At 39.0% G+C, this 27,700-nt stretch overlaps 1 protein-coding gene across 1 annotated transcript in view; it reads left to right on the top strand.

Annotated features, from left to right (window-relative positions):
- eys (eyes shut homolog) overlaps positions 1-27,700 on the top strand; it is a 153,225-nt gene that overhangs the window by 87,259 nt on the left and 38,266 nt on the right. Inside the window, exons 34-39 of the mRNA XM_035663372.1 lie at positions 1,103-1,293; positions 1,423-1,514; positions 4,048-4,198; positions 4,495-4,607; positions 5,076-5,332; positions 12,205-12,381. Of these exons, the coding sequence (XP_035519265.1) occupies positions 1,103-1,293; positions 1,423-1,514; positions 4,048-4,198; positions 4,495-4,607; positions 5,076-5,332; positions 12,205-12,381 (981 nt within the window). The remainder of the gene's footprint in view (positions 1-1,102; positions 1,294-1,422; positions 1,515-4,047; positions 4,199-4,494; positions 4,608-5,075; positions 5,333-12,204; positions 12,382-27,700) is intronic.

Consider the following 27,700-nt stretch of genomic DNA (forward strand, 5'->3'; position numbering starts at 1 on the left):
GCAGCTCTTGTGGGGTGTTCCCCACAAACAAAAGTGTTCAAAAGTGGTCCAAGGAAGGAAAAGTGAACAGACGAAGTTCATGTGCGGCCAAGGCTCATTGATGTACATGGGGAGTGAAGGCTGGCCCGTGTGGTCCGATCATACAGACAAGCTAGTGTAGCTCAAATTGCTGAAAAAGTTAATTTTCACCTTTACAGTGCATTGCAGTTTGGTGCACAGGGGGTTCATAACATTATTATGGCTGATCTGTGTATACATGATGATCGGTAATGTATTTGAAGAAGTGAAGTTTGCAGGGCAGGCAGCACTAGCTGTCAAACGTGCATGTACTATAATGGAGTGTCATGGAGAAAACTAACTACTATATAAACTATATTTTGGAAATATTATCAAAACTTTGATACATTTACATGTGTCACCTCAAAGGAAATGATTCTGTGAAAACTGCTCATCACTGCTACACAACGCAAAACACACACCCTCGAATTAGAACTTCTGCTGTCTGTCTTCATTTGCTTTATTTTCCTCTTGGCAGTGCCAGAGAAATACTTACCTTTTGGATGCAGCACTTTTTTTTTACATACTTTTTTTTTTTTTTTAAACCAGCTTATCATACCTTAGCAGCATAATGATTAATTAGACAGTTGCTGCAGCACCTGTGCTAATCAAATCCATCCACTGACATGATCTATCGACTGACATGATTTGTGAGGTCCTACGCAATTGCGTATTCAGCGTAAAGTGCGGGCCGGTGCACGGCACGGTACATTTTATGCAGCAACAGTAGTGTGTGAAACAGCAGAGTAACAAAGGAAAAGAAAGTCCATGTTCAAGACTCAGTAGCAATAAGAATCTACCCTGCTGAGGTGTCCTTAGCCAGAAGACTGTGAATCTTTAATAATTCTGAGGTTGCTGTTCTGTATCTCACCCAGTGCACTGACCTCCCTGTGGAGGAAGTGAGTGAAAAGTTGAATTCTTCTTTCAGGGATCAATAGAGAATCTCAGCAGAATTTACTGTAAAGATGCATAAACTGCAGTCTGTCTTTGCTTTTGTTTACCCTTTTCCCCACATTTCAGATTTCGATATTTTTTTATTTCCTAGATTCAAGCTACGTTCAGTACTTTGGGAATTCATACCTGGAGTTTGAGGGTTTTGACCTCAGCACACTCAACAACATTACTGTGAGATTTCAAACTCGGGCAGCCCAGGGAACTATACTTTATGTGGACCAAGGACCTGCTAACAGTGATTTCTTCTTCATGAAACTCTTCATCCTGGATGGACTCTTGCAGGTAAAAACTCAAGTTTAGTAGTTATAATGCATTCACTACATCAGTCTTCCTCATGTTTGCCCAAAGTTAGCTATTGCATGGTCAGATTATACAGTTCATATAATAGTCTTTAAACTCTCTCTGTTTCAGTATGCCTTTTCCTGCAACGAAGAGGAAGAGGTTACACAGATCAGTACATTAATTCATGTTAATGATGGCAAGGTTCACATTGTTAATATCAGGTAAGTTCTTTTTTTACATTTTGAATTAACCTTGTGAAGCTGGGTGTTGTGAACTGACCACAATGCAGATCTGAACATTCAGATCTGCGTTGTGGTCAGTTCATATTCAGCTTGTGTATAGAAAAAGAAATGCAGCTGCAATGTAAGAAAAAAGTAAGTAAAACAGTTACAATTTAATTTTACAGCTTTTAATTTACAGGGTGTATTAATAACTAAGACATCAACCCCAAATGCAATGTGTTAAGTATCTCTTTCAGGCATGAATATTTCTATTGAGAAAATAGAAGCACATTCACGATAAGCTACTTAGTAATATACCAGTTTTGTTTGAATAGTGTTAGCACCTCAGGTGGTATTAAGTTGATCCTTGGTTATCCACTCATTTCAAGTACAGCAGACTTTTTTTAGAGACGGGCTGTAACTAATACCGGGGGAGGATATATAATTGGCAGAAATCACCAGGCTGAGAATTTAGATTTTATTACGAATGGGCAAATGGGCTTACATTTTAAAGAACTAAAACAAACGTCAGAATGTGCCTATTAAAATGCATTAGTGATCACTGACCATGTTTTATTGGCTGTTCTGAAGTCTTCATTTGCAGTTTTTCATTACGAAAAGATTAACAAGCAAGAGCTGAGCACAAAATCAATGTTTAAATGATTTAAAGTGAGGCTGTGGCCCCTTTAGTTATATTGTTCCTAAGCCTATGTGCAATCTTGCTGCCAGCCCTCTCCATTATATTCTGACATGAGAAAGATTGTGGTTTAGTTTCAAGACACAAAGTTTATTATGTATGAGCTGGAAGCTGAAGCAAAATGGCTAATGTTCAGCTCGCTTTAAAATCGGTTTACTTGTTGTTAAATAAAGTCCCTATACTCTCTGCTTAAATGCAAAGAGGCCATTTCATGTTTTTTTTAAGTAGTTCTTTTTTGACAAAGATGATAATTTGTAAAACACTGTTCTTTTTTGTTACTCTGATCTAAAAGCTTGAGATTGAGAGAATGAAAAAGAACTGAATTAAGCTTTGCTGAAGATTATAATATAGAAGAACAGATACTGATACAGATACAGATAAAAGGAAAGGTACTCCAGGTGATTATGAACAAACTGTGCCAAAGGTGAGCAAATTATTTCCTGTCCAAGCAAAGCTGAGTGGGAAGGTTGCCTCATGTTTCTTGGCAGAAAGCTGCACTGCCCTAAATATGCAAGTGCATCTAGAAAGGCCTATCAGGTTTAAGGACTATGAGGCTCCACCTCTGTTTTTTTTCTGCAAGAAAAATACAACAGCAGTACGAATCAATCATAATGTTCTGTACCAACCCCTTGGAGACATTGCAAGAAAGAGAGCTGTCATAACTAGAGGGTTGGGAGTATGGAAAAATGGTTCCTGGTGTCACAAAGCAAATTCTTTGTAATTGTCTGATGGCCGAGTCCGTCCATCTTTGTCTGATTTGACCCAGAGCTACAACACCATGGCCATCCTCAACGTCACCGCCTAACTCATTATAGACTTTTAATATATCTTCCCGTCAAAGACGCTTTTCAATATGTTAAATAGAAACCCAGTGGGGCTGACTTCTCAAGGACAGTGAGCACAGTGCCCTCTGGCTGCTGGCCAGGCCGCTCTGGCAGACTGCTTCTAAATTAACCGCTTCTCCACACTGGCTCTAGAGGAAGGACTTATGCAGCTCGGAGTTAGTGCCCCGAGTGTTTAGCCGGCATATGCAACAGCCTGCAAAGTACAGGCTTAACAAATCAGACTAGATTGCTTTGTGGACCTCCTAACTTCCGCTCAGGGAACAAGGGGTATCGTGAGACACTGGAGAGGAGAGTGTGCATCTGTGGCCTGAGAACCCTCAAGCTGCAGATGGTTAGTCCAGAATCTGCACTTAGGTAATTATCTGCTCTCCCCTGTTGTTTCAAAGTGGAGAATTGGTTTTTGAAATCTATGAATGGCTGTGGGGTGGGTCCAAAATAGTTGTGTGAAGGCACATAAGATACCTAGAGAAAACAAAATGGAGTTCAGCGGTAGCACCTCAGAAAAGGATTGTGATTAATGAATGCATCAACAGAGTAAACAAAACAATTACACGCATTTACCACAGTTTTTAAATCTCAGTGTTCAGTATTTCACACGATTTCAGAACTTTTATTTCGCCAAGTTTTTATGTATATCAACAAAATGTATTTTTTATATTTGCAAGTTGAAGTTGCCAGTGTCTATCACAGTAGTTCACCTCAAAGGAATTTGTCCTGCTCTTAATAGTTTGAGAATCCTTTTTTTTTCTTTGGCGTAATGGGGAATATATATATATCCTAATCAAGGCCACAAAAGCACTTTACTCTTAAACTTAAGTTTCCAAAGACAGAGACCAGAGACTTGTGTGCTTATGTGAAATAATGATCCCTTGGTACTACACACTTCTTCTCAACACCAAATGTCATGTTGAAAACATTAAATTTAGAACAGTAACTTGTGTACCTGTGGTTGTTGTACTGTTGACGTGACATGTTCACACTCTTTTTATAGACAACATCTGACCCCCTGTGAAGCAGAGCTAACGCTTTCTGGTCATAAGAAAATCAAAAGTACAGCAAGTAATTACTGGTTGGGACACATGATGCAAAGAATAAACCACGTCTTTACAGGTGGTCTGCCAGAACAATATATACCCAATCAGGTAAGTACTGTGTGGTTTATCTACTACCTGCTGATATCATAAGGTTCTGAAAGACATAAATGCTAAAAATTTAATGTTAAATAAGCTGTATTTAAAACCGCACTACATACAGATTTGATAAAAATGTAGCCTGTACTATACAGTATGTACTACACACTATATACTGCATTTGTCAGTAGCATGTAGTAGGTGGTTCACAATAAAAGCCTATAACTAAAACTGTAAAAGGTAGGAAAGAACTGCTAAAATCAATGAGTTGTCTGAATAAACCATTGTTTTTTGGGTGTTTTTTTTAGAGAGCGAAACCTTTCCACAACTATACTGGCTGCATTGAAGTAATTGAAATGAATAAACGGAAGAGCTTTTACACATCTGATGCCATTGCCGGCAGCAACATAGACCGATGCAGGTAAAGTCTCTGGATTCAAAAAAAAAAGTGAATGGCTTCATCATGATCTCGTCTTTTGATTAAATATTCACCGGGTATCTGTTGTTGATCGTTAGTGAAACATGGTTTTTAGTTTTTCTAAGCTCATGCACAAAAAAGAAAAATCACCCCAACACATTAACACACTTTTGGTGGTTTGATAATTTAGTATAAAACAAGCACCATCAGTCACATTTTATTTATTCTGATGCAGTGGGGAAAATCTGACCACTTATTGTGATGAATAATACTTGAGTTTTCCTCTCTCTCTGGGATTGTACTCAAAAATCTGTCTACTTGGTAAATGACTGCACTTTACAAATACTTCTCATTTAAAGGCTGAGATTAGCTGCACACAAATTTAGTTTGTATCTTTAGCCTTAAAAGCAAATAATGTGAAATTTGATTTTTGTCCACTTAAACCACACAAACCTTTGTTCAATTTTACAGATATACCTTGTACGCCATAGAAGCCTTCACAACAAGTTCCTCAAGTTTGACAACTCAATCAACCACCTTTGACACAGTGAGCACAACAACAATGGCAGCTCCCACACAAACACCAAAACATCCTCTGCGTGAACCTCACGTTTGCCGTGACGGTTTCTGCCACAACGGAGGAACATGTCATCCGCTGCAGCTGCCTGGTGGAGCTCTGCCTTCCTGTCACTGCCCGCTTCATTTTACTGGAACTTTTTGTGAGAAAGGTAAGCCTGGAATTTTTTTGTTTTTAGCTGACAGTGTTTCCCAGTTTTTATAACACACACACACACACACACACACACACAGCAGTAAAAAGCTTAAAAACGTACTGTACCATGACCTCCACAGTGGTATCATCAAGAGCCAGCCAACAAATTATGTTGGTTAATATATGCTGAGCCTCTTTGGCTAATAGGTTTCACTATGAGGGAGAATAGAGTCAGCTGCAATAGGAATTTTGAGTGATGTGAATTATTCAGGATATGATTAATGAAATGAAAGATCCATATAAGCAGCTTGAACCATCGCTGTGTGTCCATGTTCACCTCCAACACTTACTGAGAATGAGAAGATGACCTTGCAGCACTCGCTCAACAAACCAAAACCCCACCAAAAATATTTATTTTCTACCAACCAGTCCAACACTAATATTAAGGAGACAGCAGTACTAGACACACATACTAAGGAGTATTTCCTTCGCACATTTCTTCTCAGTGCACTTGTGATGTAGCAACTGACATCCCTTTCTGCCTCTCTTGCCATGCATGATGTCCTCTGACAGTGTAGAAAACAGCATCCTGTATTTTGCTGTTGTAGTCATTCTCTGTCAGAGACAGAAGCAGTAACACTGGAGTTGAGAATTAATTGCATGTGTGCTTGATAAGGCAAGCCAAGCTGCTTACAAGTGGGAGACATTTCAGATAGTGTGTTATGATATTCAGTCCCCTGCACTAGCTATAGTATATGATCGTAATTACATTTTTATTACAATTACATGAGTTAAATCAACTATGGTATTAAAAAACACAAAAGCAAAAGTGTAAGGAATGGATTAAGTTGTGTTTATCTGCTCAAATCTATGCTACAGTCGTTAGTAGGCTTAGGCTAGTTTAGGTTAGTTTGTCGGGTGTCACATCCCAGACAAAGATGGGAGACCGGACGAGTTAACAAGGTGCGAGCAAGCATATTTATTTACAAAAAAAATGATAAAGAAGGAGAAAACAGTGGACGTAAATAATCAGTAATGTATGCATGTGTGGATGTGTGTGAATGTCTGTGACAACCAGTGCCTGAATTGGACCAGAAAAGGTGCTAGTATCTTGATTCAGCAGGGGGCTGAAAGAATCAGAGTAGTTATTTTTATACAGTTATTTCACTGCTTTTATTTTCTACTCCTCTGTGGTGGGTACAGCCATGCTCATCTGAGTGCTCAATAAGAAGTAAGGGTACTGAAGTGGGCAAAAATCAGAAGTGCTGGTACTCAGTACTGGTCAGTACTGGTCCATTTCAGGCACTGCTTATTATGTTGAAAAAAATACACAGCCCTGTTCATAGCTAGCACATCCACTGTGTATTACAATGTCAAAACTTATAGTGGAAGCTACTAGAGTTTAGAGTAATATTAGCGGGTCTATTCGGCTCTTTAATAGATTAAGGGAAGTTTCACTACCCCAGCCAAAGTTGTCCAGTGAATAAAATAGTTTGAAAACGCAAATAAATATTTAACCAAAGGCCCCTAAATGGGGTTATGTTACAATAAAGTACAGTAACAGTCTGATCTTACATTGCTCCTCAACCGTGCAGGGACAAATTAGCTTCACACTACAGTAAAAAGCTGTTTCTAGCCATTAAGTTCTGAATTAGGACATGGTTTCACATGATTTGTGTTTTAAAACAAGTCAACAAAAGACACTGAAAAGAAAGCCGGACACAACGTTTTCAACCATCTCATTAAAGTAACATAAGCTTAATTAGCTAGCAAGCAAAACCCACATTCATGGGCTAGAAAATAATTTTGAGTAATAAAGTTAATTGTTTCAAAAATAACTTTTGATTTAAAGTTTGCCACTGTTATCACTGTAAACTATACCCTGTGCCACGTTTGAGAGCAGAAAGCCTTATCTGTTGCACTTTTCCCCTCCTCTGCAACCTATCAAGCATTGCACTAATAATGCCTTCAGTCATGGGGTTCATATAAGAAGCTTTGGATAACAGTAGTCACCAAATGTCATATGTGCTGTACACTTTAAGACTGGGGAATATTGTAAGCGAAAAAACATTAGCATTACAAAGAGTTTCAATCATGAAAGCTGGATTGATCGTCACCTTCACAACGCCTGAGCATGATTTTGGCTGATAACATAACCTTGTATTTACAGAATATATGAAAATCTGCCACTCACAGTTAAAGTTAACAGTCATTTGACATGGCTTGAGCAGCCTGTGTGCACCTGACACCTTTATTTGACACCTCTGCCATGTGTTCCAAAAATGCTAATTTACAGGTGTTTAAGTAATCTACTGAAATGTTATTTGTCTCTCCAGGCACTGTAACAAAAATGATGCTATTTTTAAGAGTTCACTCTCATTTGTTTTTCCCATGGGAGACAGCTACGTTGAGTAAAAGCGGTACCCCCCTCTGCTTACATGACAGAGATGCTGCTTTTCCGAGCCAATTATTATTATAAGATGCGTCGGCCAACTTCTAAACAGCTAGTAGAGGATAAAGAATATGAATCATTCATCGATTCATTGACTCTTTTATTCATTCATGTATTTCTCACCATTGTAGCTTTCAGGTTCAGGGAAGAGTAATTACTAGTGTGCAAAATATCATGAGACTGCAGCATAATAACCAGTTGCATGGACATATTGCCTGTGTGACAATGTGCAAGCTTAAGGCTAACCTTGCTAATTGGACTTTAACCTTGATAACCCAAATATGCATTACAACCAGAATATGTAATGTAATGATACATAATAACACAATATATACAGCAAATTCCCACCACCATACCTGTGAAATGAATCAGATGTTAAGCTTGATTTGATAATGTATTTTTAAACTTTTTTTCTGATTTAAAAAAAAAAGTGGGATTTACCCTCTATGGCCATAAAATATGCTCCTGCTTATCCCTCAACTTGTCACACATAAACTTTTACTTTAAATACCAGCAGTGGCCTTTAAGAGTCATTTCTGCTGAGTTTGAGGAATTGCTACTCCTCAAAAAGCAGTTCAGTCTCTCAGGTTTAGCAATCTCATATGAGCACTCATCCAACGATGTGCTTTGCAACACTAGTTCTGATAGCCCGCAGACGGAGTCCGGAGGCTGTTTATATGCTGACAAAGTCTGTGGATGTGTTTTGCTATGGCAACTTTGCTGGGTGACAACCTTGTCCTCACATCTTGTTGAATTAAGAATAGACACAAGAGAAGAATAAAGCAAGTCACCCCTGCTCTCAGTTAATTATAGATTTGCCATCCTACCCAGTGACTAATGACATGGACTTGTGTCCTAGATGAAATGCTGACATGTCATACAGTATTTAACAAAGAGAATTATCCCAATGCCTATGAATCTTCAAGAGTGAGTAATCTGCTACTTATGTAATTTTTCTTAGAAATACATGCTCTTTAATGTAGCCTAAAAGTTGATCATTTGACTTAATGTGATATAAAGAACGTGGACGGCGTGACTGTACGTGAAACTATTATGATTGGCGACTTTGTCAAGTTGAGTCAGGGTTAGGGTTTTTTGGCACAATCACGGATCACAAATTTGCTTGACGATCCCAGTGTCACAGTTTTTTGAATGCCAGTGTTGTAAAAGTGCATATTATATTTGTTGCAGTATATAAACTACTTAAAATTAGTTCTGCCTTGATCAGCTACAGCATTTAAACAGCATTTAATGCATCATAAATATTAATAATACTGTATATATAATAGAACAAACCTTAAAAAAAACAGTACTCACAGTACTAGAGTATTTTTTTTACATTGTGGTATACCTACTTCTACCAAAGTAAAGCATCTGAGTACTTCCTCTATCTCTTCGACCAGAGGATCCTACAGTCACTACTCAGTGATGGATTAAGACTACAACAGGGATTGACATATTCATATTGTAATGCCCAGTAAAGCTTCAAATTCCCCATTGCAGTTAAAATGTCAGGTGTCATACTATCAAAATCATGTCACACTGGGAGAGATTTACATGCCTTTCTCAGGTAATATTACACACAAAATGCCTGCACACTTCCAATTTATCACCATACCAGCTAAATCACTACAATTATATAGGTTTTTTTTTTCTTTTTAGCATACGAAGAATGGCAATCCAAAGCAGCTTTCAGACTTACTTCCCAGTGAGATTTAGTAGTTTTCTTTTGTGTGGCCCGTGCATAAGAAGCTTCAAGCCTGACATGTGGGAACTATGAGTCTTGCTGTCTTATGTTTGGACTCTGGGGCTGCATCTCTGGTCGTGTGTACCATAATCCAGGCCAGTGCCTGGTGGTTTAGTGAGTATTTGATATCAAGTAGCCAACCATAAGACAGGTTTTGTCAAGATAAAGCCAGTTCATCTAGGTATTTCAGAGCTTTAAGATGTGATAAATTGTCTCTTTAAAGAAGACACAGTAGGTCGTAGACCGTGCCAGAGACATTCTGTTAAGTATGTAAGCATTCAATTGAAAGCTAAGTGATCACAAAAATTGGCTACAGAGTAAATGGCTGCAAGGTAAGGAAGTAGGCAAAAAAGAGAAAACCAGTGAGGCAGGAAATTATTCAGACTTGGTCTGTATTGATCATGACCTCCTTCTATGGCTCATTACATTATGTCCTTACTTCTCACACATTTAAAGCTGTGATGTAGGATGTTGGCCAGAGAGCAATAATAAAATGAAAGTTGAGGACACAGTTTTGTCCCATTTATGTCTTTTCAACAACTTTTTTTAACCACGACATCAATCCAAAAAAGACTGTGCACTCTTTTCTTCTCATTTAAAGTGCTGTTTTGTTTCGGTGTAAACTATTTCAAAAGTTGGCTTTTTCAAATGAGTTGCTTCTAAATTTTCTTTTGACATTTTACCTATAATTTAAACCCACCAATTACCCATATTCTTTTGGAACCATAAAAATATTTTTTATTGTTAACAATATTCAACAGCAAAATAACATCATGAGGTACTTAATTGACTGTGATTAAATTTGATGTGTGTAATTTCACAAAAATCCAAAGTTATAAATATAAATTCTCCCCAGTTGCAGGTAATATTTTCACAGATTAGGACCGAAGAGAATCTTTCTTGTAAATGTAGTGAGGAAGAACAAAAAATAATTTTTAAAAAAAGGAAACAAAGAAGACATTTTAAGCGGGTTGAGCCTTTCTGTTTTCAGTGTTTGACATTAATGGGACCTGATGAGGGGTTGTCGGCTTCCTGCTTTGCCAACACACTGGCTCGGTGCTGCCAGCTCTTTTTGTGGGCATCTAGTGTGTGTTTGCTGTAATTGCTGGTGCCTTTAAAAATGAGCCAGCTCAATCTGCCTTACTTAGAAATTGCCAACAACCATTACAGGATTGATTCATCATTTTCAACCGAAGGAAACTGCTCCTTCCACAACGAGAGAAACAGTTTTTATGTTCTCTTTGTAATTTAAAGTATTGGCTTTCATGTCTGCTCCACATAATTCTCTGCGCAACTCAGAAGAGTCATCCACTGTGATTGGTCAGGAAAAGAACAAGAGTTGGAAAGTGGCAGAGCACACAGGTGAACAAGATTATGACCATTGGAAAATTATATGACAAGAAGCTCTTCTCAGGTGTTTTGGTCTGGTAACTGATCATTAAGCTGGACCAAGGCCACTGAGCAGTCCTTGTCAAACCCGGCAATTTCACTTGCTATATAACTGGGCTTCTTTTTATAGCCTCCTTACAGCCATTTTCAGAAAAGGCTGTTGACGTGAATGACTTATACACAGGAATTGCGTTATCCCTGCTGCCGTAAATAAACTGATTGCACCACTGTCCACCAGTATGGTCTGAGTCACAGATAAAGCAGTTTAGCAGTGAATTACAAAAATATATACATGGTAATAATGGTGTGCATTGATTCGATAGGCTATTTTACATTTTAGTAAGGCTTAACCTGATTTCACACAAACAGAGTATATGAACCTATACACTGAATTGTGACATTCATGTGCCGCATAAACGTTACTTGAGTATGTTTTTCCTGCATTTGACACTGATTGCACCTCAGTTAAATCGCTACCATTGCCACTGTTAAGCCATGGAAACTTTCAACTTTGACCATACATTATATGTTACATCCTTAACAAATTTGTCAGTATTCTTTGTAATGCTTGTCTTTTACTTTCTAGTCTGTTCTGAATGTTGTCATTCACAGGTCTGCCTAATAAATCCATTTGATCCAGCGTCAAAGCACCAAAAAAGTGAACACAAGAGTCATGAGAGGATATTAATATTTCTCTTACGTCTAATAAAAAATAGTTTTTGGAACGCTGTAATAGCTGTATGTTGTGAGTTCTCGGCTGAGTATAAACTGCAGTTTTCCAGAGAGCTGGACTCTGAAGGTAGGATCCCCTGAGTTGAGGCCTGGGTGGCCTATTTTGAATTGTCTGTCATGCACCTGAACAGCAAGCTATCCACCAGGTGTACAGTGTCCTTTGTGTAAAAGCCAACAGATCATCACTGGCTTGTGGAGTTGATGACCTGAGCTGGTGCCTCCTCCACCTTTCCTTAAAGTCATACCCCTTTTTCATCCAGTGGGAAATAACACACTAGCGCATAGTCCTGACAGGGCCCTGCTGACTCTGCTTACAAGCAAGCTATCAGTGCTGCGAAGGCACACACCAGCCAATTCTCGCTGTTCTGTCAACTAACAAAAGCACTGTAAGACATTGCTTTTACTAGATAGGTCATTCTTTATTTATATATAAGTGTAATAAGTACAAGTTTACATGTGTAAACAATGAATATTAGGATTGTACTCTAATTTTCTCACTCCATTTAAATGCATTTAATCAGTTTGTATTAATTAATTAAATTATTTATTTATTTACTTTTGTTTCTAGATACCACAGTATATATCCCCTCATTTGATGGAACATCTTATTTGGAGCTGCAGCCTCTTTCATCCCTTCTCCAGCCTTCTGGTGCCAGTAATAATCTACCTGCTACTGTCAAGGACACCACCGTTATTCTCTATTTGACAGTGAAAACGAGATCTACACAGGGCACCATCCTCTACAGTGAGTACAGTCTCTCTTTATCACAAACATTTAAAAGCGCTGCAACACTGTGAAAGCAACTACAAATAAAGGTTGGAAGATATGCACATCCCTTTTATATGCCTTTTGTGTTAAATACCTTTTCAGAAGCCTTTTTCCTCACCTACATCCTTGTGAGTGCACAAAGTTTGGCTCGTTTTTGTATAGCCTTGATATCCAATCCATCGCCTCTTACTGCTTTATGTAATGATGTTTTTAGTGGCTAATACTGCATGTTGCTGTACAGTGTATGAGGAATAAATGTGCCGTTCTTAGCTAGATACTCAGACATACTCAGGAGTATATAAATGTACAAAATATTTAAAAAAGATCTGGCAATACCGCTTTCATGCAACTCTCAAAAATGGGAGAACCAATAGCAGCCATCACCATGAAAGAAATTCCTGACATTTGTAAGCATTTGTAGTGAACTTTCTGTTACCAGTACATTTTGTGAAATACACTTATTCGCCTTCTTGACAAAAGTCTGATAAAAAGATTGATACCTCTCGTGTCTCAATAAGTAAAAACTACAACCAGTAGACAGCTTAGCATAGCACTGCTTAGCATAAAGACTGGAAATAGGGCGAAACAGCAAGCTTCACCCTCTCCAGAGGTAACAATAATATATCTCATATATCAGTTCAATCAAAACAAAAAACGAAGTGTGAAGACAACATTGTGGTTTTATGGGGGTTATGTGCTGGAGTATTTCGTAGCTGGGTGCAGTTACTTCTTGCCTGACAACCACATAGTGACGAAAAGGCTCGACAAAGTCATTGCACCTGGCTGAAAATTAGTTCAGCACATAATCCACCTGAAAACCACAACTTGCTGCTTTTACAATGCTGTTTCACCCTGTTTCTATTGTTTTCTAGTTCCAAGCATATCTCCCAAAATGAAAAACTATTTTACATATAAATAAGATTTGATATTATCTGTTGATAAATGTCTTCAAAATATCCCTTCAGCAAACTGTGGGCAAAACAGATCCTATGATGGCATACCAAGATATTTCCAGTGCAGCTATAGTAGAATTTACTTGCAGAAAACAAATATGTGCTCTGAAGCAGTATTTATGTTGTGATGTAAGCCCTTCAAAAGACGAGGGCAAGTCCATACTGTGTAATGCTGTCTAGACATGTTATGAATAAGGGACATTTTGTTGTTGTCGTGCCTGTAATCACTATTGTTATTTCTCTCAATGTCTTCTGTTTTGATCCCTAATAATGCAGAAATGATACGTCAGTCTGTGCTGTGTTAATCAGCCTCTGATTACATTAAGACATTGAAAATATAATAATAATAATATACTGTTTCTGAGTGGTAGCAAGCAGAATGCTTGGCAACAGTTATGGTGGCAAAGAAAAGGCAGGAGAAAAAAAAACAAGAAAGCACTGAATGAAATCTGAATTGATCCAAGTTCAGTAACATTTTCAGAATGTAGAGGAGGATTACACAAGAGATGAGTAAAAGAGTGGATTAAAGCAACTGCCTGTGGTGTTTCAATATCATTTTTATAAAACATATTTACTTATACCCAAAAAATAATATAAAAAATGACTGGACTGAGAGAAAAAAGTCACTTGGTGGCACCAGCATCATGAATCATCTATTGCTGTTCCAGGTGCAGGTCCTATGTTTCCAAGGCTACAGGAGAAAGACCAGCACTAAGACTTTCTTATCTTTAAAAGAATTTGATCCGGCTTTTCTCATGGACACTTAAGTTCAGTCTGTCAGTTTTTTTCATGAAGGACATTCTTAACATGCTTTTTAAAAAATGCTTTTAACCACAACATCACAAAGTAGTCTAATAATAAGGCCATGTGTCATTCAGAAAAGGGTGGGAGAGAAAGGAACATGGAGTTCTGGACAACACACAGCCTTGCTTTCTGTAGACAGCTGTGACGTATGTGTTATTGTGTTGCTGCTGACGATCTGAGCTCACAACCTAAAAGCAAACAAAGGAATCCTCATAAGAAGGCAAGACCCGGTTGGTCACATGGGGAGGAAGGATTGGGCTGACCCTTTACATCAGCTGTGAGCTCTACATTGTACATGCACCTTGTGCCAGCTCCTTTTGTTCCCACACCTGCGCACATACACACACACACACACACACACATACACACATACACTCTCTCTTTTGTTACAGATTTGGATAGGTAGGCCTGACAGCCGCTGAGTAGACCCTTGTAACAATAGAGCATTGTTTTGGGAGGAGTCGGTAGATTTGTGGTAATTTTTTAGGGCTTGAGAAAGCTGAGCCATTAGAACTTTGTTCCATTTATCCAGCTTTGTGTGTATTATACATGTGTTCATAGTATGTATGCGTATATTAAGTAGCAGCCACCTTAGGGGTGAAGCCATTGCACAAGTGCCCTGAGCGGCAGGTTCTCCTAATGACTCCAAAAAACATCCAACTGTGTGTCTCGGTGGACCACAAATGTAGCTCTTCGCTCTAAAAACTGCAGCCACCTTGATGCTGTGAGGCTATCGATGTCCCCATGTGACACCACAGCAAGTCAGGTGCAGGTCCAACAGAACTGTAACTGCCATGCATTGTGTGGCGATTACAGGTGATTTATTCCACGCTAACCAGGTGCGGACATCCAAACATTCATCTTGCTGGTGTAACCTAGAACAACCCCTTATCTGTGACATCATCTACAGGTTCATGGCCTCTATTTACATTTATAGACCTTTTAAGCATTGCAATACAGCACAGGGTTCACCCACACTTCCTCTCCTTTGATCAAAATCTGAATTTTCTGGCTCCAATGATTGATGTAAATTTGGTGGTAAGCAGTAACCTAAATCCAAGTGTAAAATGCCCCCTCAAAAACCCCTAACATGTGACATTGCATGCATTTTCAAAATAATTTTTAATTCATTAAATATAACCTTTTCCAGCTGATTCTAGTACAATCTGCATTTACATACAGAAGTATTAGTTAAAAATGCACATACAGTTACATACAGTAGATCTGGGGAGAAATGAGCGACAACTATTCTTTCCAGTTCCTAAATGCCTTTAAAGGTTGTATACACGTAATTTACTGCTACTAGATGCCACACTAACCCTAACCTCAGCATCTCATAATCTCATCATAATTTTACCTCACAGATAATTATAAAACATACTTCAACCTGGACATAAACAAAATAAAAAGATGGCAAAACCATCTGTTAGTCTTTTCACAGTCATTCCAACAACCACCAACACTGGTTTGGTAGAAATGAATCCTTTATTAGATGTGAAAATATTGAAAATGTGAAACAGGCGTGGTTAATCATTGGGGATTATCCAAATGTGCCTGACAAAGTAAGTCCACTGTTTTTGCCACTGAAAGGCTCAGATTTTTGGCGATTTAAGTATCTGACAACATTAAGGAAAAGATCCCTACAAACCGGCAGAGACAGACCTTTTTTTAACCAGAAACAGTCAGACCAGAAATCGCCAAAACCGTCTTTGCTAGTCTTTCCTCTGTTCCAACAATCACCAACTGTGGTTTGGTCGAAATAAATCCTTAATTCACAGACGTAGATGAGGAAAACAGCTATTTTAGTCGCTCTCTGAGAAACTTGCATGCACTAACATGCATGCACGGCAAGGCAGCACAGACATACGATAACACTTCACTATAGATCTCATATATATAACAATTAACAGTGTAAGCCATAGTGTGCAAAGATACTTAAAAGTTTTTGGTATTTTTCCCATAAAACAGGCTCATATTCCTTGGAGTAATAATGGCTTGACTTTTCTCTCTCTGAGCTGACATTGGCCTCCCATGATGGCTGCTGAGTGCCCTAGTGTTCCACCAAAGACTTAAATCTTTGTCTTTAAGGAGCTATTAATTAGCCAGCTCTCAGAACCTCTAAATTAGTGCTTTATATAAGGTTGGTGCACTTGAAAGGTCAACCAGCTAAGCCTTAAAAACACATAGACAATGGTAGTATACCTTTTAAGACAAATAATGCCTAATTAAAGTGACCAACAATTCAGTGTTTCAATGTAGGAAAATTTTATAAAATAAAATAATAATAATAATACATGCATCTTCTCTACAAATAACCCTGTGCCCATTATATATGTGTGTGTGTGTGTTTGCACTAGTGACTAGCCTATTAATCATTTGTTGTTCAATTCAGTGGTTTGTGTTTTGGAAAGTTTAGGAGACATTATTCAGGAAATACTTGAAACTGTCAAATTATAGGTTTGAGAACAGAGCAGCAGAATAATTGCAAAGCTTTTAGTATGCTTTATGCAAACACACAACCTTAATGCTTGTTTTGGAATGTTTTTGGAGAAAACAGCACATTACAGGAACAAAAAGAATACAGCTGTAGGGAACTGAGGTGTATATTTTTCAGTCATGTTTTTCTCTTAGATGCTCAATATTTGATTGAGGATACCTTCACAACTGCTAAAAGCCATGCACTATACTATATGAAAGAGTTTGCATTTATCAACTACAAAGAAATTGTGCTCAAACTATGCAAGATGTTCCTTTAGTGTTTTTCATATCCCTTTGTGTGCAGTGGACGTGAATAGCAAACAAGACAAAATGGGTTTGCATTTCAGATCTGTAACAATAAAGAAATAGATATTAATATATTTAATATAGAATGTATTTTTAATAAAGAAATAGTAATCATTGGGGAATTTTCCTGCATGTGGAATCTTTATTTTTTAGCTTAAAAATTAAAGTAAAATTACCTCATCAGGGACAGATCTCAGTGGAGCTAGCTTGAAGAAGATCACATTGGAAAAATGCCTGAAGTCAGTTATCAGATGTGATGTGTCAAGTAAATTAGATTGTGCTTGATGTCAAGCTAGCAAAATTGTTCCACCTCCACCCTGTCATATTAGTTGGCTCGCATATTTGCTTTCACTAGTTATCTGGCCACGTTGAGCACAAGTCACTGCTTGTCTGAGTCTTCACTGATTTACGCAATAGATTAGTCTGAAAAAATAATGACTGCTGTGACACCATTGTCACTTCTAAGGAGCTTTCACCACTCAAGATTGAATGTGAAGGTTCTGTAAATAACATATTTATAATGCAGATAAATCAATTCCTACTCTATTCTTTATTCCAAATTATATTTACAATATTTCACTGCTGCAGCATATGGAAGCCAGAAAGCAGACTATGAACCTTGTCATGAAGAGAGATGAATGTTCAGAAAGCATATATAGAGGGCACAGTGCCTTTTATCTAGTAATGCTTCCTGGCTTACAGTGCACCGTCTTTTTTACATCAGAGGATAGGAACTGAAAAGAAAACTCCAGAGATCAAACAGACAAAGTTAATCAGAAGAAAACCAAAAGACATGCATTGAGATGCGCAGAATCTCTTTGCCAGACCTGCTCCTTATTCTCTGCTCCCCTTTTTACACCTCTCCCTGAAGCAAACATGTGAGTCTCCCCCTGGACTTCAATTGTCAGCTTGAGAAGAGAAATATGAGGAGGTGGGGGAGAGAGAGAGAGAGACAAAGAGAGTGAAAGCAAGAGAGAGAACAGGTGACAGGCTCTGACAAAAGGACGAACGCTCTGTTAGGCTCAGTGCAGAGTAACAGGGCCATGGGGACAACAGGGAACAATATCCTTACAGGAGAAAAATAGAAAAGTAAAAGATGGGGCAACATTTTTCATCAACATCTATAGTAAATAATATTTGTCAACAAATGAGTTATGGCTCTAAGCGGAAACAACTGGTTTGATAAGGAGACAAAGGCTCATTGCTGCAGAAGGAAGTTGCGTCTGTGTGATTTTCGTTCCTGCCGCATTCATTAACTCTAAACAGTCTCTGTACTTTGGCAATAATATAGGTGATAATGTGCCAAGTATAATACTCCACATAAACATGCTTTAATGGTTTTATGGGTTTGTTTTTTTTATTTCGGTGCTCTCCATTATTTCAAGGTTATTTTGAAATAACAGTTTAACGTTTCTGTAAATTTGTGAAATATATGAAAAGTATTTGTTGACCACTGTGGGTCACAGCAGTTGAAAAGAAAAACCTCAGTTCAGTCTCTCTCACTGTTCAAGGTGACTTCATTTTCCAGAATCACAAACAACTTGGAGAGACCGTTGGTTGAGAGTCGTAATCCTACTGAAAATAGGCATCAAGTAAAAAATATTAAACATTGCCTCTGTGCTGTGTTTGTTACCTCAAGTCATATTCCTGGTAGTGCCTTCTCTCAGCCTCCTCTTACCATGCTAAAAACAGTCCCAGACAATCATATTATTGCAGTATAACACAAGGTTTGATACATGTTCCCATTACATTTTCAAGCTTTCCTGAAATGTGTTTTTTTTTATCTCTCTTAACCACACCACAAACAAAAAATGACTGTCAAAACTAAATCCAGGCAAGGAAGTCAAGGTTGAGATATACAGCCTTGTGTCTTTGAATAAGCAGGAAACACTAGATGTCCACATGTCATGCCACACAAAGAAAGATTTGCTTGCAAGAGAAAAATAGCAGGTAGCTCCCATTCTTACAGTCACAAGGCACACATTTTAACACCTAAATACAGTACATGGTTACAATGTGACAAATAATTGTTTACTTTGTCAAAACAAGCAAAGAGGTAAATGAATGCAAAGAAGTAACAAGGTAAATATAGAATTATGGATGGTAAATGGTAAATGGACCTGCCTTTCTAGTCTTCCGACCACTCAAACGCTCTTAGACTACTTGCCACATTCACCCTTTCACACACATTAACAAAGTGATGGCTAAGCGCACTGCGCAGATGCAACAACGTATTCATGCACATTCATGAATATGATATGCAGACTGTTTATTTGTCTGCAGTGATAGCCCCATATATTGGTGTTAAACCACTGATGCTGTCTATATAACTATAATTTCATCCAATATTTGTGTGAGGGGAAAACTTCAGTTTGACTTAAAGATACTTTAACTCAACTTAATTCAACTTTATTCTGATACCTTTCAGCCCAAAGTTGTTCACATATAACAAAATTGAAACAACACAGTAAATTAACACAAAACAGCAAATGTATTTCTAAAAAATAATGTATTTCAATGATTGTTACTTTAGTGAATGTGGTTGCTTTTAAGGTTCCACAGAAATCAAATCTGTTTCATTAGGAGACTTTCTTTTTCCTTTTGAGTGTTTTTACAATGCCTATAATTGTGCATAATATTCACATCAGTCTCTCAGTTTGTGTGTGAGGCAGAGCTCTGGGTGGCTCAGCAGGGATCTTCACCTCGCCTGAGGGTGGATGATCCCCGCAATCCAGCTCTTCCTCTGTGGATCAGTCCCAAAGCTCCCACTCAAAGGACCAAATATCCTCTTGGCTCCTGCTTAGCCAAGTCTAGCGCAGCAAAAACACCTCGACTATATGGCCTTGGCCTTTTTGTCACATTTACTATGGCTGTGAGGTGAGGGTAGATTCACAAGGGTCAGTTAAATTGCTGTCTATCATCACTGCTCATCAAAACTTTAAACCCACTTGGCCAACAATGGATGACTAACAGCATTAGTAGATCAGTGTGATAACTTATTAGCTGTAGTAAGTTAGTCAAACTCAACACGTCTCACAGTTAAGTCCTAAAACATGAACAGTGAAACAACATTCTGGGACTCTGGGATTCTGAGGACAATATTTGAAGCAAAATTTGGTATTATAACACAGCACCCTACGTAGGGTAGTAGAAAGTTATGGTTATGATATTAACTTAAACTTTATTATAACATTATATATAAAGTTTGATCTTGGCAACAAATGTCTTGACTGCCTGTTTGGTAGTTACTGATGCCGGTATTTCATATCACACCAAGGGGCCACTGCTGGTATTGTCACTGAGTTTGGTGCTTTGAGCTGGAAATTCACTTTGTTTACTGAGCTCATAAATCAAGTGAGAAGTAGGCTCATTTCTCCATAAGACTCAATATGATGAGACTTTTTTGCATCCAATGGAGCTTCTCCCAGCTGGCCATTGCAGGATTAAGATACTTTTTGCATTGTCTTCACTTAACAGTAATCTCTGTCCGCTACTCATATACTGTCAATGGATTATACATTAAAGAAGAGCACAGTATTCATTCAGTTAGAATAGCAAGCAGACAGTCAAGGTAAATTGTGTCTTCCCTGTTGTAACTTGTTCCAACCACATTTCTCTCATGGTTTGTGCATATTTGTAACAGACTTTCAAACTTTTAAACCTATGTATCATCATAAAGTGTGGATTCAGTTGCCCTGGAGCTGACAGGCTCTTGAGAATCCCCACTCAACATCCATCTTTTGATTGCACTTCAATAAAAAAAGAAGTGAATGTCAGAAAAGAAGAATTGTAGAGTAAAATAATGTGCGGCAATGATTCTGAACTGTCATCCAGAAGCCTCTTGACTTTCATGCTTTTATTTTTTTATGTAAATCTGATGATTTTCTTGTCCTCTAATGTTCGCAGGACATCTCCTCTTTAGCCTCGGGTAAGCAAAGACACAGTGATGTATGGTCTTTTCCTGGGTTCAGCCTCATCAACTCCCCCAGTGCCTTGTGGGAATTGGTGTCCAAACAACACTTATCACTGTCATGTGTGAGTTATACTGTATGGATGACTGATGTGTTGGAGACACACTTGTTTGTGTGTGATCTCTACTGTAAGGCATGACTGCAGCGTGTTGTAAGTCATTAGTTACAATAACAGATGGATGTAATGTACAGTGAGCGTATTATGGGGGCCTTCATTAATCACAAAAAAGCAGATTAATGCCACTGTGCTGGTAGGCCTAATGAACAGTGGGTGGAGAGGCGTTCAAATGCTAAAACAACAGGATTCAGCCCGAGGAGCTAGAGTGAATAAACAAAGGGAAGGAGAGAGAAGGATGCCAAAGAATCCTGTCAGCCACCCTCGCTGATTCCCCCGAAAAAATATCATTGAAGGAACGGCAGCCTCCTCCTATTTCTCAGCCAAAAAGTCTGAAACAATTACAAGCCCAGGATCAGAGGCAGAGCATTCCTCGAAGCTTCTCCCCCCCACCCCCAACTCGTCTATTCTCCGTGTCTGCTTTGATTTTTGAACCAATTAAACTGAGACAAGAGCAAGCTTTGCCGTTCAGAGGAGAGGTACGGCAGCAGTCATTGGGCAAATATTGAAATCGGCGGATCGCATGCAAAACTTGATCAAACTTGTCTCACGTCTTGGCGGCAGCACAGTAGTCACCGGGGGAATCCAATCAGCCAAACAAAATGGGCCTGGTGTGTTTCTTTTTTCGAGTTGGATTGCCACAGAGCAGCAGACTTGTTCTACAAGCAGCAGCCCACACAGTGAAAGTGATACAGGCTGAGAAAACATCTGCACATTGTTCATCGTAACGCAGCAAATTCCCCACGCAATATGCTGAAAGCAAAGCAGGCCTTATTCCCTCCCGCTCGCTCAAATCATTGTCTCCAGTTCCCTCCTGCAGTTGCCATGGCGACACAAATTTACTTTTATGAGGAGAGAAACATCAGATGATCTGATAAGTTTCTCCTCTATAGGTTTTAGATGGTAAATTATGTGTAGCTGTTGTCCTCGGCTGTTTAAAGTCTGGTTGTTTTCGATGCAATATCCCTCATGCAAACCAAATGCAAATGGAAGCTCCAAGGGGAAAGTAGCTGCATTACTGAGCTCAGTGTAACTGTGATGAAGGTCTAATTCAGGTTAATGTGTTCCTCTCAACCTCTGATAGCTGTGATTGAGTCTCACTATGACTATGAATGATCCAGTGAATAAGACCTCCCCTTTTCCTCTGTGAGGCCCACACAAGAATCAGATACATGGACATATCTAAACATAAGCCCTGTTCACATTTACGTGGCTTTATCTAGCTGGTAAAGTGGTAGCATTTTGTCAATCAATCATAAAGTCACTAGTGGACAAAAAATCCCCTCCCCCTCTAGGATGCCCCTATGGTAGATTAAACATGATACATGAAGTGCCCTCTAGGGTGATAATCCTAACTGTGACTCAAAATATTCCCAAAGTATTTAGAGCCCAGTTGCACAGTTGTGGTTCAATAATGATCTTGGGTCATTAACACTTTTCTTGACTGGAACAAATTTAGAATGGAAGGGTGTTACAATATGGTTACAATAGTATTCATAGTCGCTGTGGGGACATCGACTAAATGGGAGTTTTAATTCAATTCAATTCAATTCAATTGTTATTTGGGTATGAGCGGGAATTCGATGAAGGTCAGAATATCTTCAGGACACTTTTCAAGATTTAAGGCAGGTCTGAGACCGAAAGCTCCTTTTTTTATTAAAGTTTTAGATCATTCAAGTGAATTATAATTCTTCAACCATTTCCAATGTTTACAATACATACATTTCTGGTGTCTGAAGATATTACCTGGGTTTGTTGTTTGTTGGTATAAGTGGTAAATGGACCTGTACTTGTAGTGAGGCTTTCTGGTCTTCTGGACCACTCAAAGCGCTTTTACACTAGCGTTGCCACATTCACCAATATTCACGAGCACATTCACACGAGCTGATGGCGATAAGCCATCAACACATTACGATACAGCATATTTCACCACCACGCGATGTAGCAGACATCAGAGGTGCGAATTTCGGGGTTCAGTATCTTGCTCAAGGATACTTCGACATGTGGCGGGAGGAGCCGGGGATCAAACCAACAACCTTTCGATCAGTGGATGACCCGCTCTGCCTCTGAGCCACAGCCGCTGTTAAACTTTATTAAAATAGCCATTGTTAAAAGAAAGAAGAAAAACACCAATTTCACAAGTGACCACAAACTTTTAAGTGGTCCTGTACTTCTATATATGATGGACTATGTAAGACATACAAATATAAACAATAAACAGATAAACCAAGATAAAATTACAAACAGTAAAGCTGGATTACATGCTGCATCCTTTTTTGTGAATCCCTCATTTGTGAAAGCAATCTGACTCAAGGGCGGGAATGGCAGACCACGTCACCAACAGTGAAACTCATATATAGAGATACAATTACTGGATGTAAATACATTCAGTGGCTATTGCTGAAAAAAAATCTAAAATTGGGTTTGATTTCATGAAAGTCTAGATTATAACTTAATTATCTTAACTAATATAGAAAATGGACATTGAAATGAATGAATTACAAGGGATATTGAAGTGCAACTTGCAAATTTCAATATTATATATTTAATTTTTTTTATCTTTCAATGTAAATCATATTTTCCCTTTTCACAGAGGGAAAGGAAAAGATGTTGTTTTAGGAAGGTCTCTTTTGCACGTTTATGTTGACACAATAATGTACCCGTAATTCTGAGAATGAACTGAACAGTGGAAGCACCTTTGTCATCATCAAACCAGAAGCTAAACAGGATAATCTAACTCATCCAGGATGCTTACATGTTCTCTGTCAGCTATAAACCAGGTCAGTGCAGTAACTGGGTTAACAGGGGAATTCTCTGTTTATGGAAATCTCTAGTAGTGACTCATACTGTTTGCCTGTTAGCTTGGTCACTGTAGCAGATAAAGAGGAAGTGGAGCCTCTGGCAGGGCTGTGTAATATTGGACCTGCAGGCTAAACTCCTGCTGGTCAACTTCACATGCTGAAGGGTCAAACTATTCTTCCTGTGCGTGTGTGTGCGTGTGTGTTTGCACAACAATGGGATTGGGATTAAAGAGGGCCAGAAGGTTGCTGTATATACAATAACAATAATAATGTTGCCTATATTATCAGCGGCATCAAGCTAGTGCATGCACAAGTGTACTGTCCCTGTGGAAGCCCCGCCCCTTTTGGAACCTTGGTCAACTTCCTTTAGATATGCTATGTGCTACGCTCGTCTGTGTTAAAAACACAGCCACATTTTAAAAATGGTTAAAAGATAAAAGCGACATATATATAGTCACATCTTAAGTTATCTAATAATAGCAAAACCCTAGCTAACTAGTAGGCTAATCTACATCAAATGTTAGCTAGCTAGATACTTCCATTTAGCTAACATTAGCTTTTAGATACAACTTAACTGGCAGTTAGCTAGTTTTTGGCCTGTAGCAAATCACTACTTAAATAACCAGCAAATTATTAGATTAGCTTGCTAGTTAGCTAGCATTTTGCTAAAATTAGCTAATTTACGATGGGATTTATAAAACTTATTTTCTTTTAACCATCTTCAAAATGTGGTTGTCTTTCAACATAGACGAGTCTAGCACATAGCATATCTAAGTAGGGCAACTGAATGGGAGCTGAACTGGAATCACTGCTTCTAGTTAAAGGAATAGATGAACACCTTGGGAAATACATGTATTTGCTTGCTTTCTTAGACTGAGATGAGAAGATTGTATATCACAACTGTCTTTTAAGTACAGAACTTGAGTCAGGGAGTTGATAATCATCATTTGCCAAATTCAAGCTTTCAGAAATACTGCAAGACTACAAGATATTGATGGAAGTTTGAAATTGTTCAATCTCTCTGATTGTGGTGCAAAACAGAGATGTTGCCCTTTCTCTTTTCATCTCTATCTCCATCTTTTGATTCATCTCTTTGTCACTTTCTCTTGTTCCTCTCCTCTGTCACCTCTCTCTGCATCCCATCCTGTCTGCATCAATGGAGCAACACTATGGCAACATTGAGTCCCATTGTGGGACTCATTCAGCCAATGGAGAGGCTGGTCAGAGGGTGTTTTTTACAACAACAAAAAAAAAGTCACTTTTGCCAGGCAACAGACAGCTCCAGAAGCTACTGTGGATTTGAGAATGACAGTGAGTGTGCAATGGTAAATGGGCTGATGCTGAGTGCTGGTCATATCCCACAGCACAACATGATTCAGATCATGGTACACTATGTAACATTTTGATAACAGATCCTACTCAAAGGAATGAAAGGAATAATTCACTAATAATAAAGTAATGCTAATTTTAATGCATCATCAAATTCTTATACATTTTCGCATGATTTCATCATCAAGTGTTAATAACCTCTTTTTGCTGAAGACAATCCTTGAACATACTGTTCGTGACCATTTGATATCACTTAGTACATGTTGTAGGGACTGAGCATGTTCCCTTTGATGATGAGCACAAAAGGATATGCTATACTAAGCTCTGGAAAAAGCTAGTAAGTAAACCTTAAGTTTAGAATATTTGATCACATATATGTTCTTAAGGTCAAAATTAATTTTCACACACAAGTAATCTGCTTTCTGTTCAAGAGCGAGATGAGAAGATCAATATGTGACATGATTAGCCTAGCTTAGCATAAAGACTGGAAGCAGGGGAGAAAAGCTAACCTGTCAAAAGTTGAAAAAAATACCTGCCAGCTATGAACCTATAAACTTCACTGGCTAACATATTGTATTTAGTTTATATAAGTGTGAACCTGTCATGACGTCACCCATTGGTTTGTTGAGTACCATTCTGAAGCCTCAAGTGTTTCATCATAGTGATGGTTATAATAAAATACTCAAGGCTTCAAAACATATTGGTTTTTCAGCTGAACTAATGACATTCCCACCAGCCTCTGAGATGGTGAACATAATAAACATTACCTGGGACACAAATGAAATGCATCATGCTCCAAAAACACAGGATTCTAGATTTACCATAATGGAACTCAATAGCATCTGTTATTAGAACCTCCCTGTCTGGTAAACCATGTCTTTCAAACTCAATGCCCCCCGTTTGGAATGCAGGTTTTCTGAGAAAGATTTGAGTTAATGCACAAATGTGTATATATATTTCCTTGTTCACCTTTTTTTTACAATTTCTATACATTTTTATCTGAATATTGTATGATATTACAACATTTTAAAAAATCTAAAGTATTGCATCCACCATACCACAAAGTCTCTCCTAATTGAGCAAGAAAAAACAACAGTACAGCATTTATTTCTGCTGTGTTATTGCTAAAGTGGATATTCTAATGTGAATTTGTTTTGTGTGTGGTATGTGCTGTGCTGTGTGTGTGTGTGTGTGTGTGTCGTGTGTAGGCTGTACGGGTGTGTGTGTGCCTGTGCTGTGTGGCTGTGTTACCCGACGCAGTAATGCACCCAGGCAGTCCTCACATCTGGAGCGCCAGGGTGTGGTCACTTTGAATTAGTCGGGCCTCTTGCGTCTCCCATCCAGCCGTCGCCCACTAGCTACCTCCTGTACGCCGGAAGTTGGCCGTCGCCTCAGCCTAGACTGAGTCACACAACAGCCCAGAGGCACACCACCTCATAGTGGCTGGCTCAGTCGCCTGTGTGCTGCTGTGCTGTGTCACTTTACCGCCCCTCTCCCTGACACGGCAGCGCAGCCTCAGGCGGCCCTCAGGCCTCCTCTCCCTACAGAATTACCATGCACGTAACCAAACAGCTTGCCAAGGTTCTTCAGCAACGTGCATCCATTCATCCATCCTCTGCTGCCAGAAGAAACAGCGCTAAGCAATACCACACACACAGCACGGGCAGCTCCGTTCGTCCAGCCATCCAATTCTCGGCAATGGGACTACCCTATGGGTAGAACCGTTTCTTGTACCTGAGGAGGGCGGCGTCTGCTGCTTCCCTGTTACATGGGGACGGGACCGCCTCGGGACGCTTCCCAAGGTCCACCGCACAACACATACACATGCCCCATTTAGTCCACAGTTTTGCAGAGAATCACCCGCCTCCCTCCTCCCACTGACGTTGAGTCAGCAGCCCCAGTATAACAAACTCTTGCAAACACACCACACACAGCATAGCACTAGTGAGATTCTTTATAGTTTTGACGCTCTGTTAGAGGCCCGACCTCTTTGAAGCCCTTCCCTCAGGCATTCCATGCCCAGTGCATAGCGCGGCACTTAGTATCCAGGTTAGCCATTTCCTCTTCCATACTTCGCTTCTTCGGGCGATGGCAATCCCTCCGCCCTTTTACATCAACCAAGCACTTGCATACCATAGAACACATGGTGTGAATGGCACACTCCCCACATGGCAGAATGTTGCTTACATGGACTGCGAATACCTTCAGTGGTTTCGTGAGGATACGGGCCAGCGTTATGCAACACTTACAAACACTTCACCTCCAAGACATCAGGTTACTCCTAATGATGACAATATAGTCGTCCTAGCACCAAAAAATATTCAGTATCATGATTACCATCAAGTACCTCCTAATAGTCAGCTTCCTTCGCATTAACATAGGATCAAAACAACCGTCTTGTATCCTCCAAGATACAAATAAACGTCAGCATTTAATATTCAGTTTCCAAACCACCAATCAAGAAATTTTACCAGGACATCAGCCTTTACAGCTCTTTACCTCACCTTTTATGCAGTGAGTTAATACTGCACACGACTA

This window comes from Morone saxatilis, unplaced genomic scaffold (genome assembly GCF_004916995.1).
Source record: "Morone saxatilis isolate NCDOM2014 unplaced genomic scaffold, NCSU_SB_2.0 Contig19, whole genome shotgun sequence".
Lineage (NCBI taxonomy): Eukaryota > Metazoa > Chordata > Actinopteri > Moronidae > Morone > Morone saxatilis.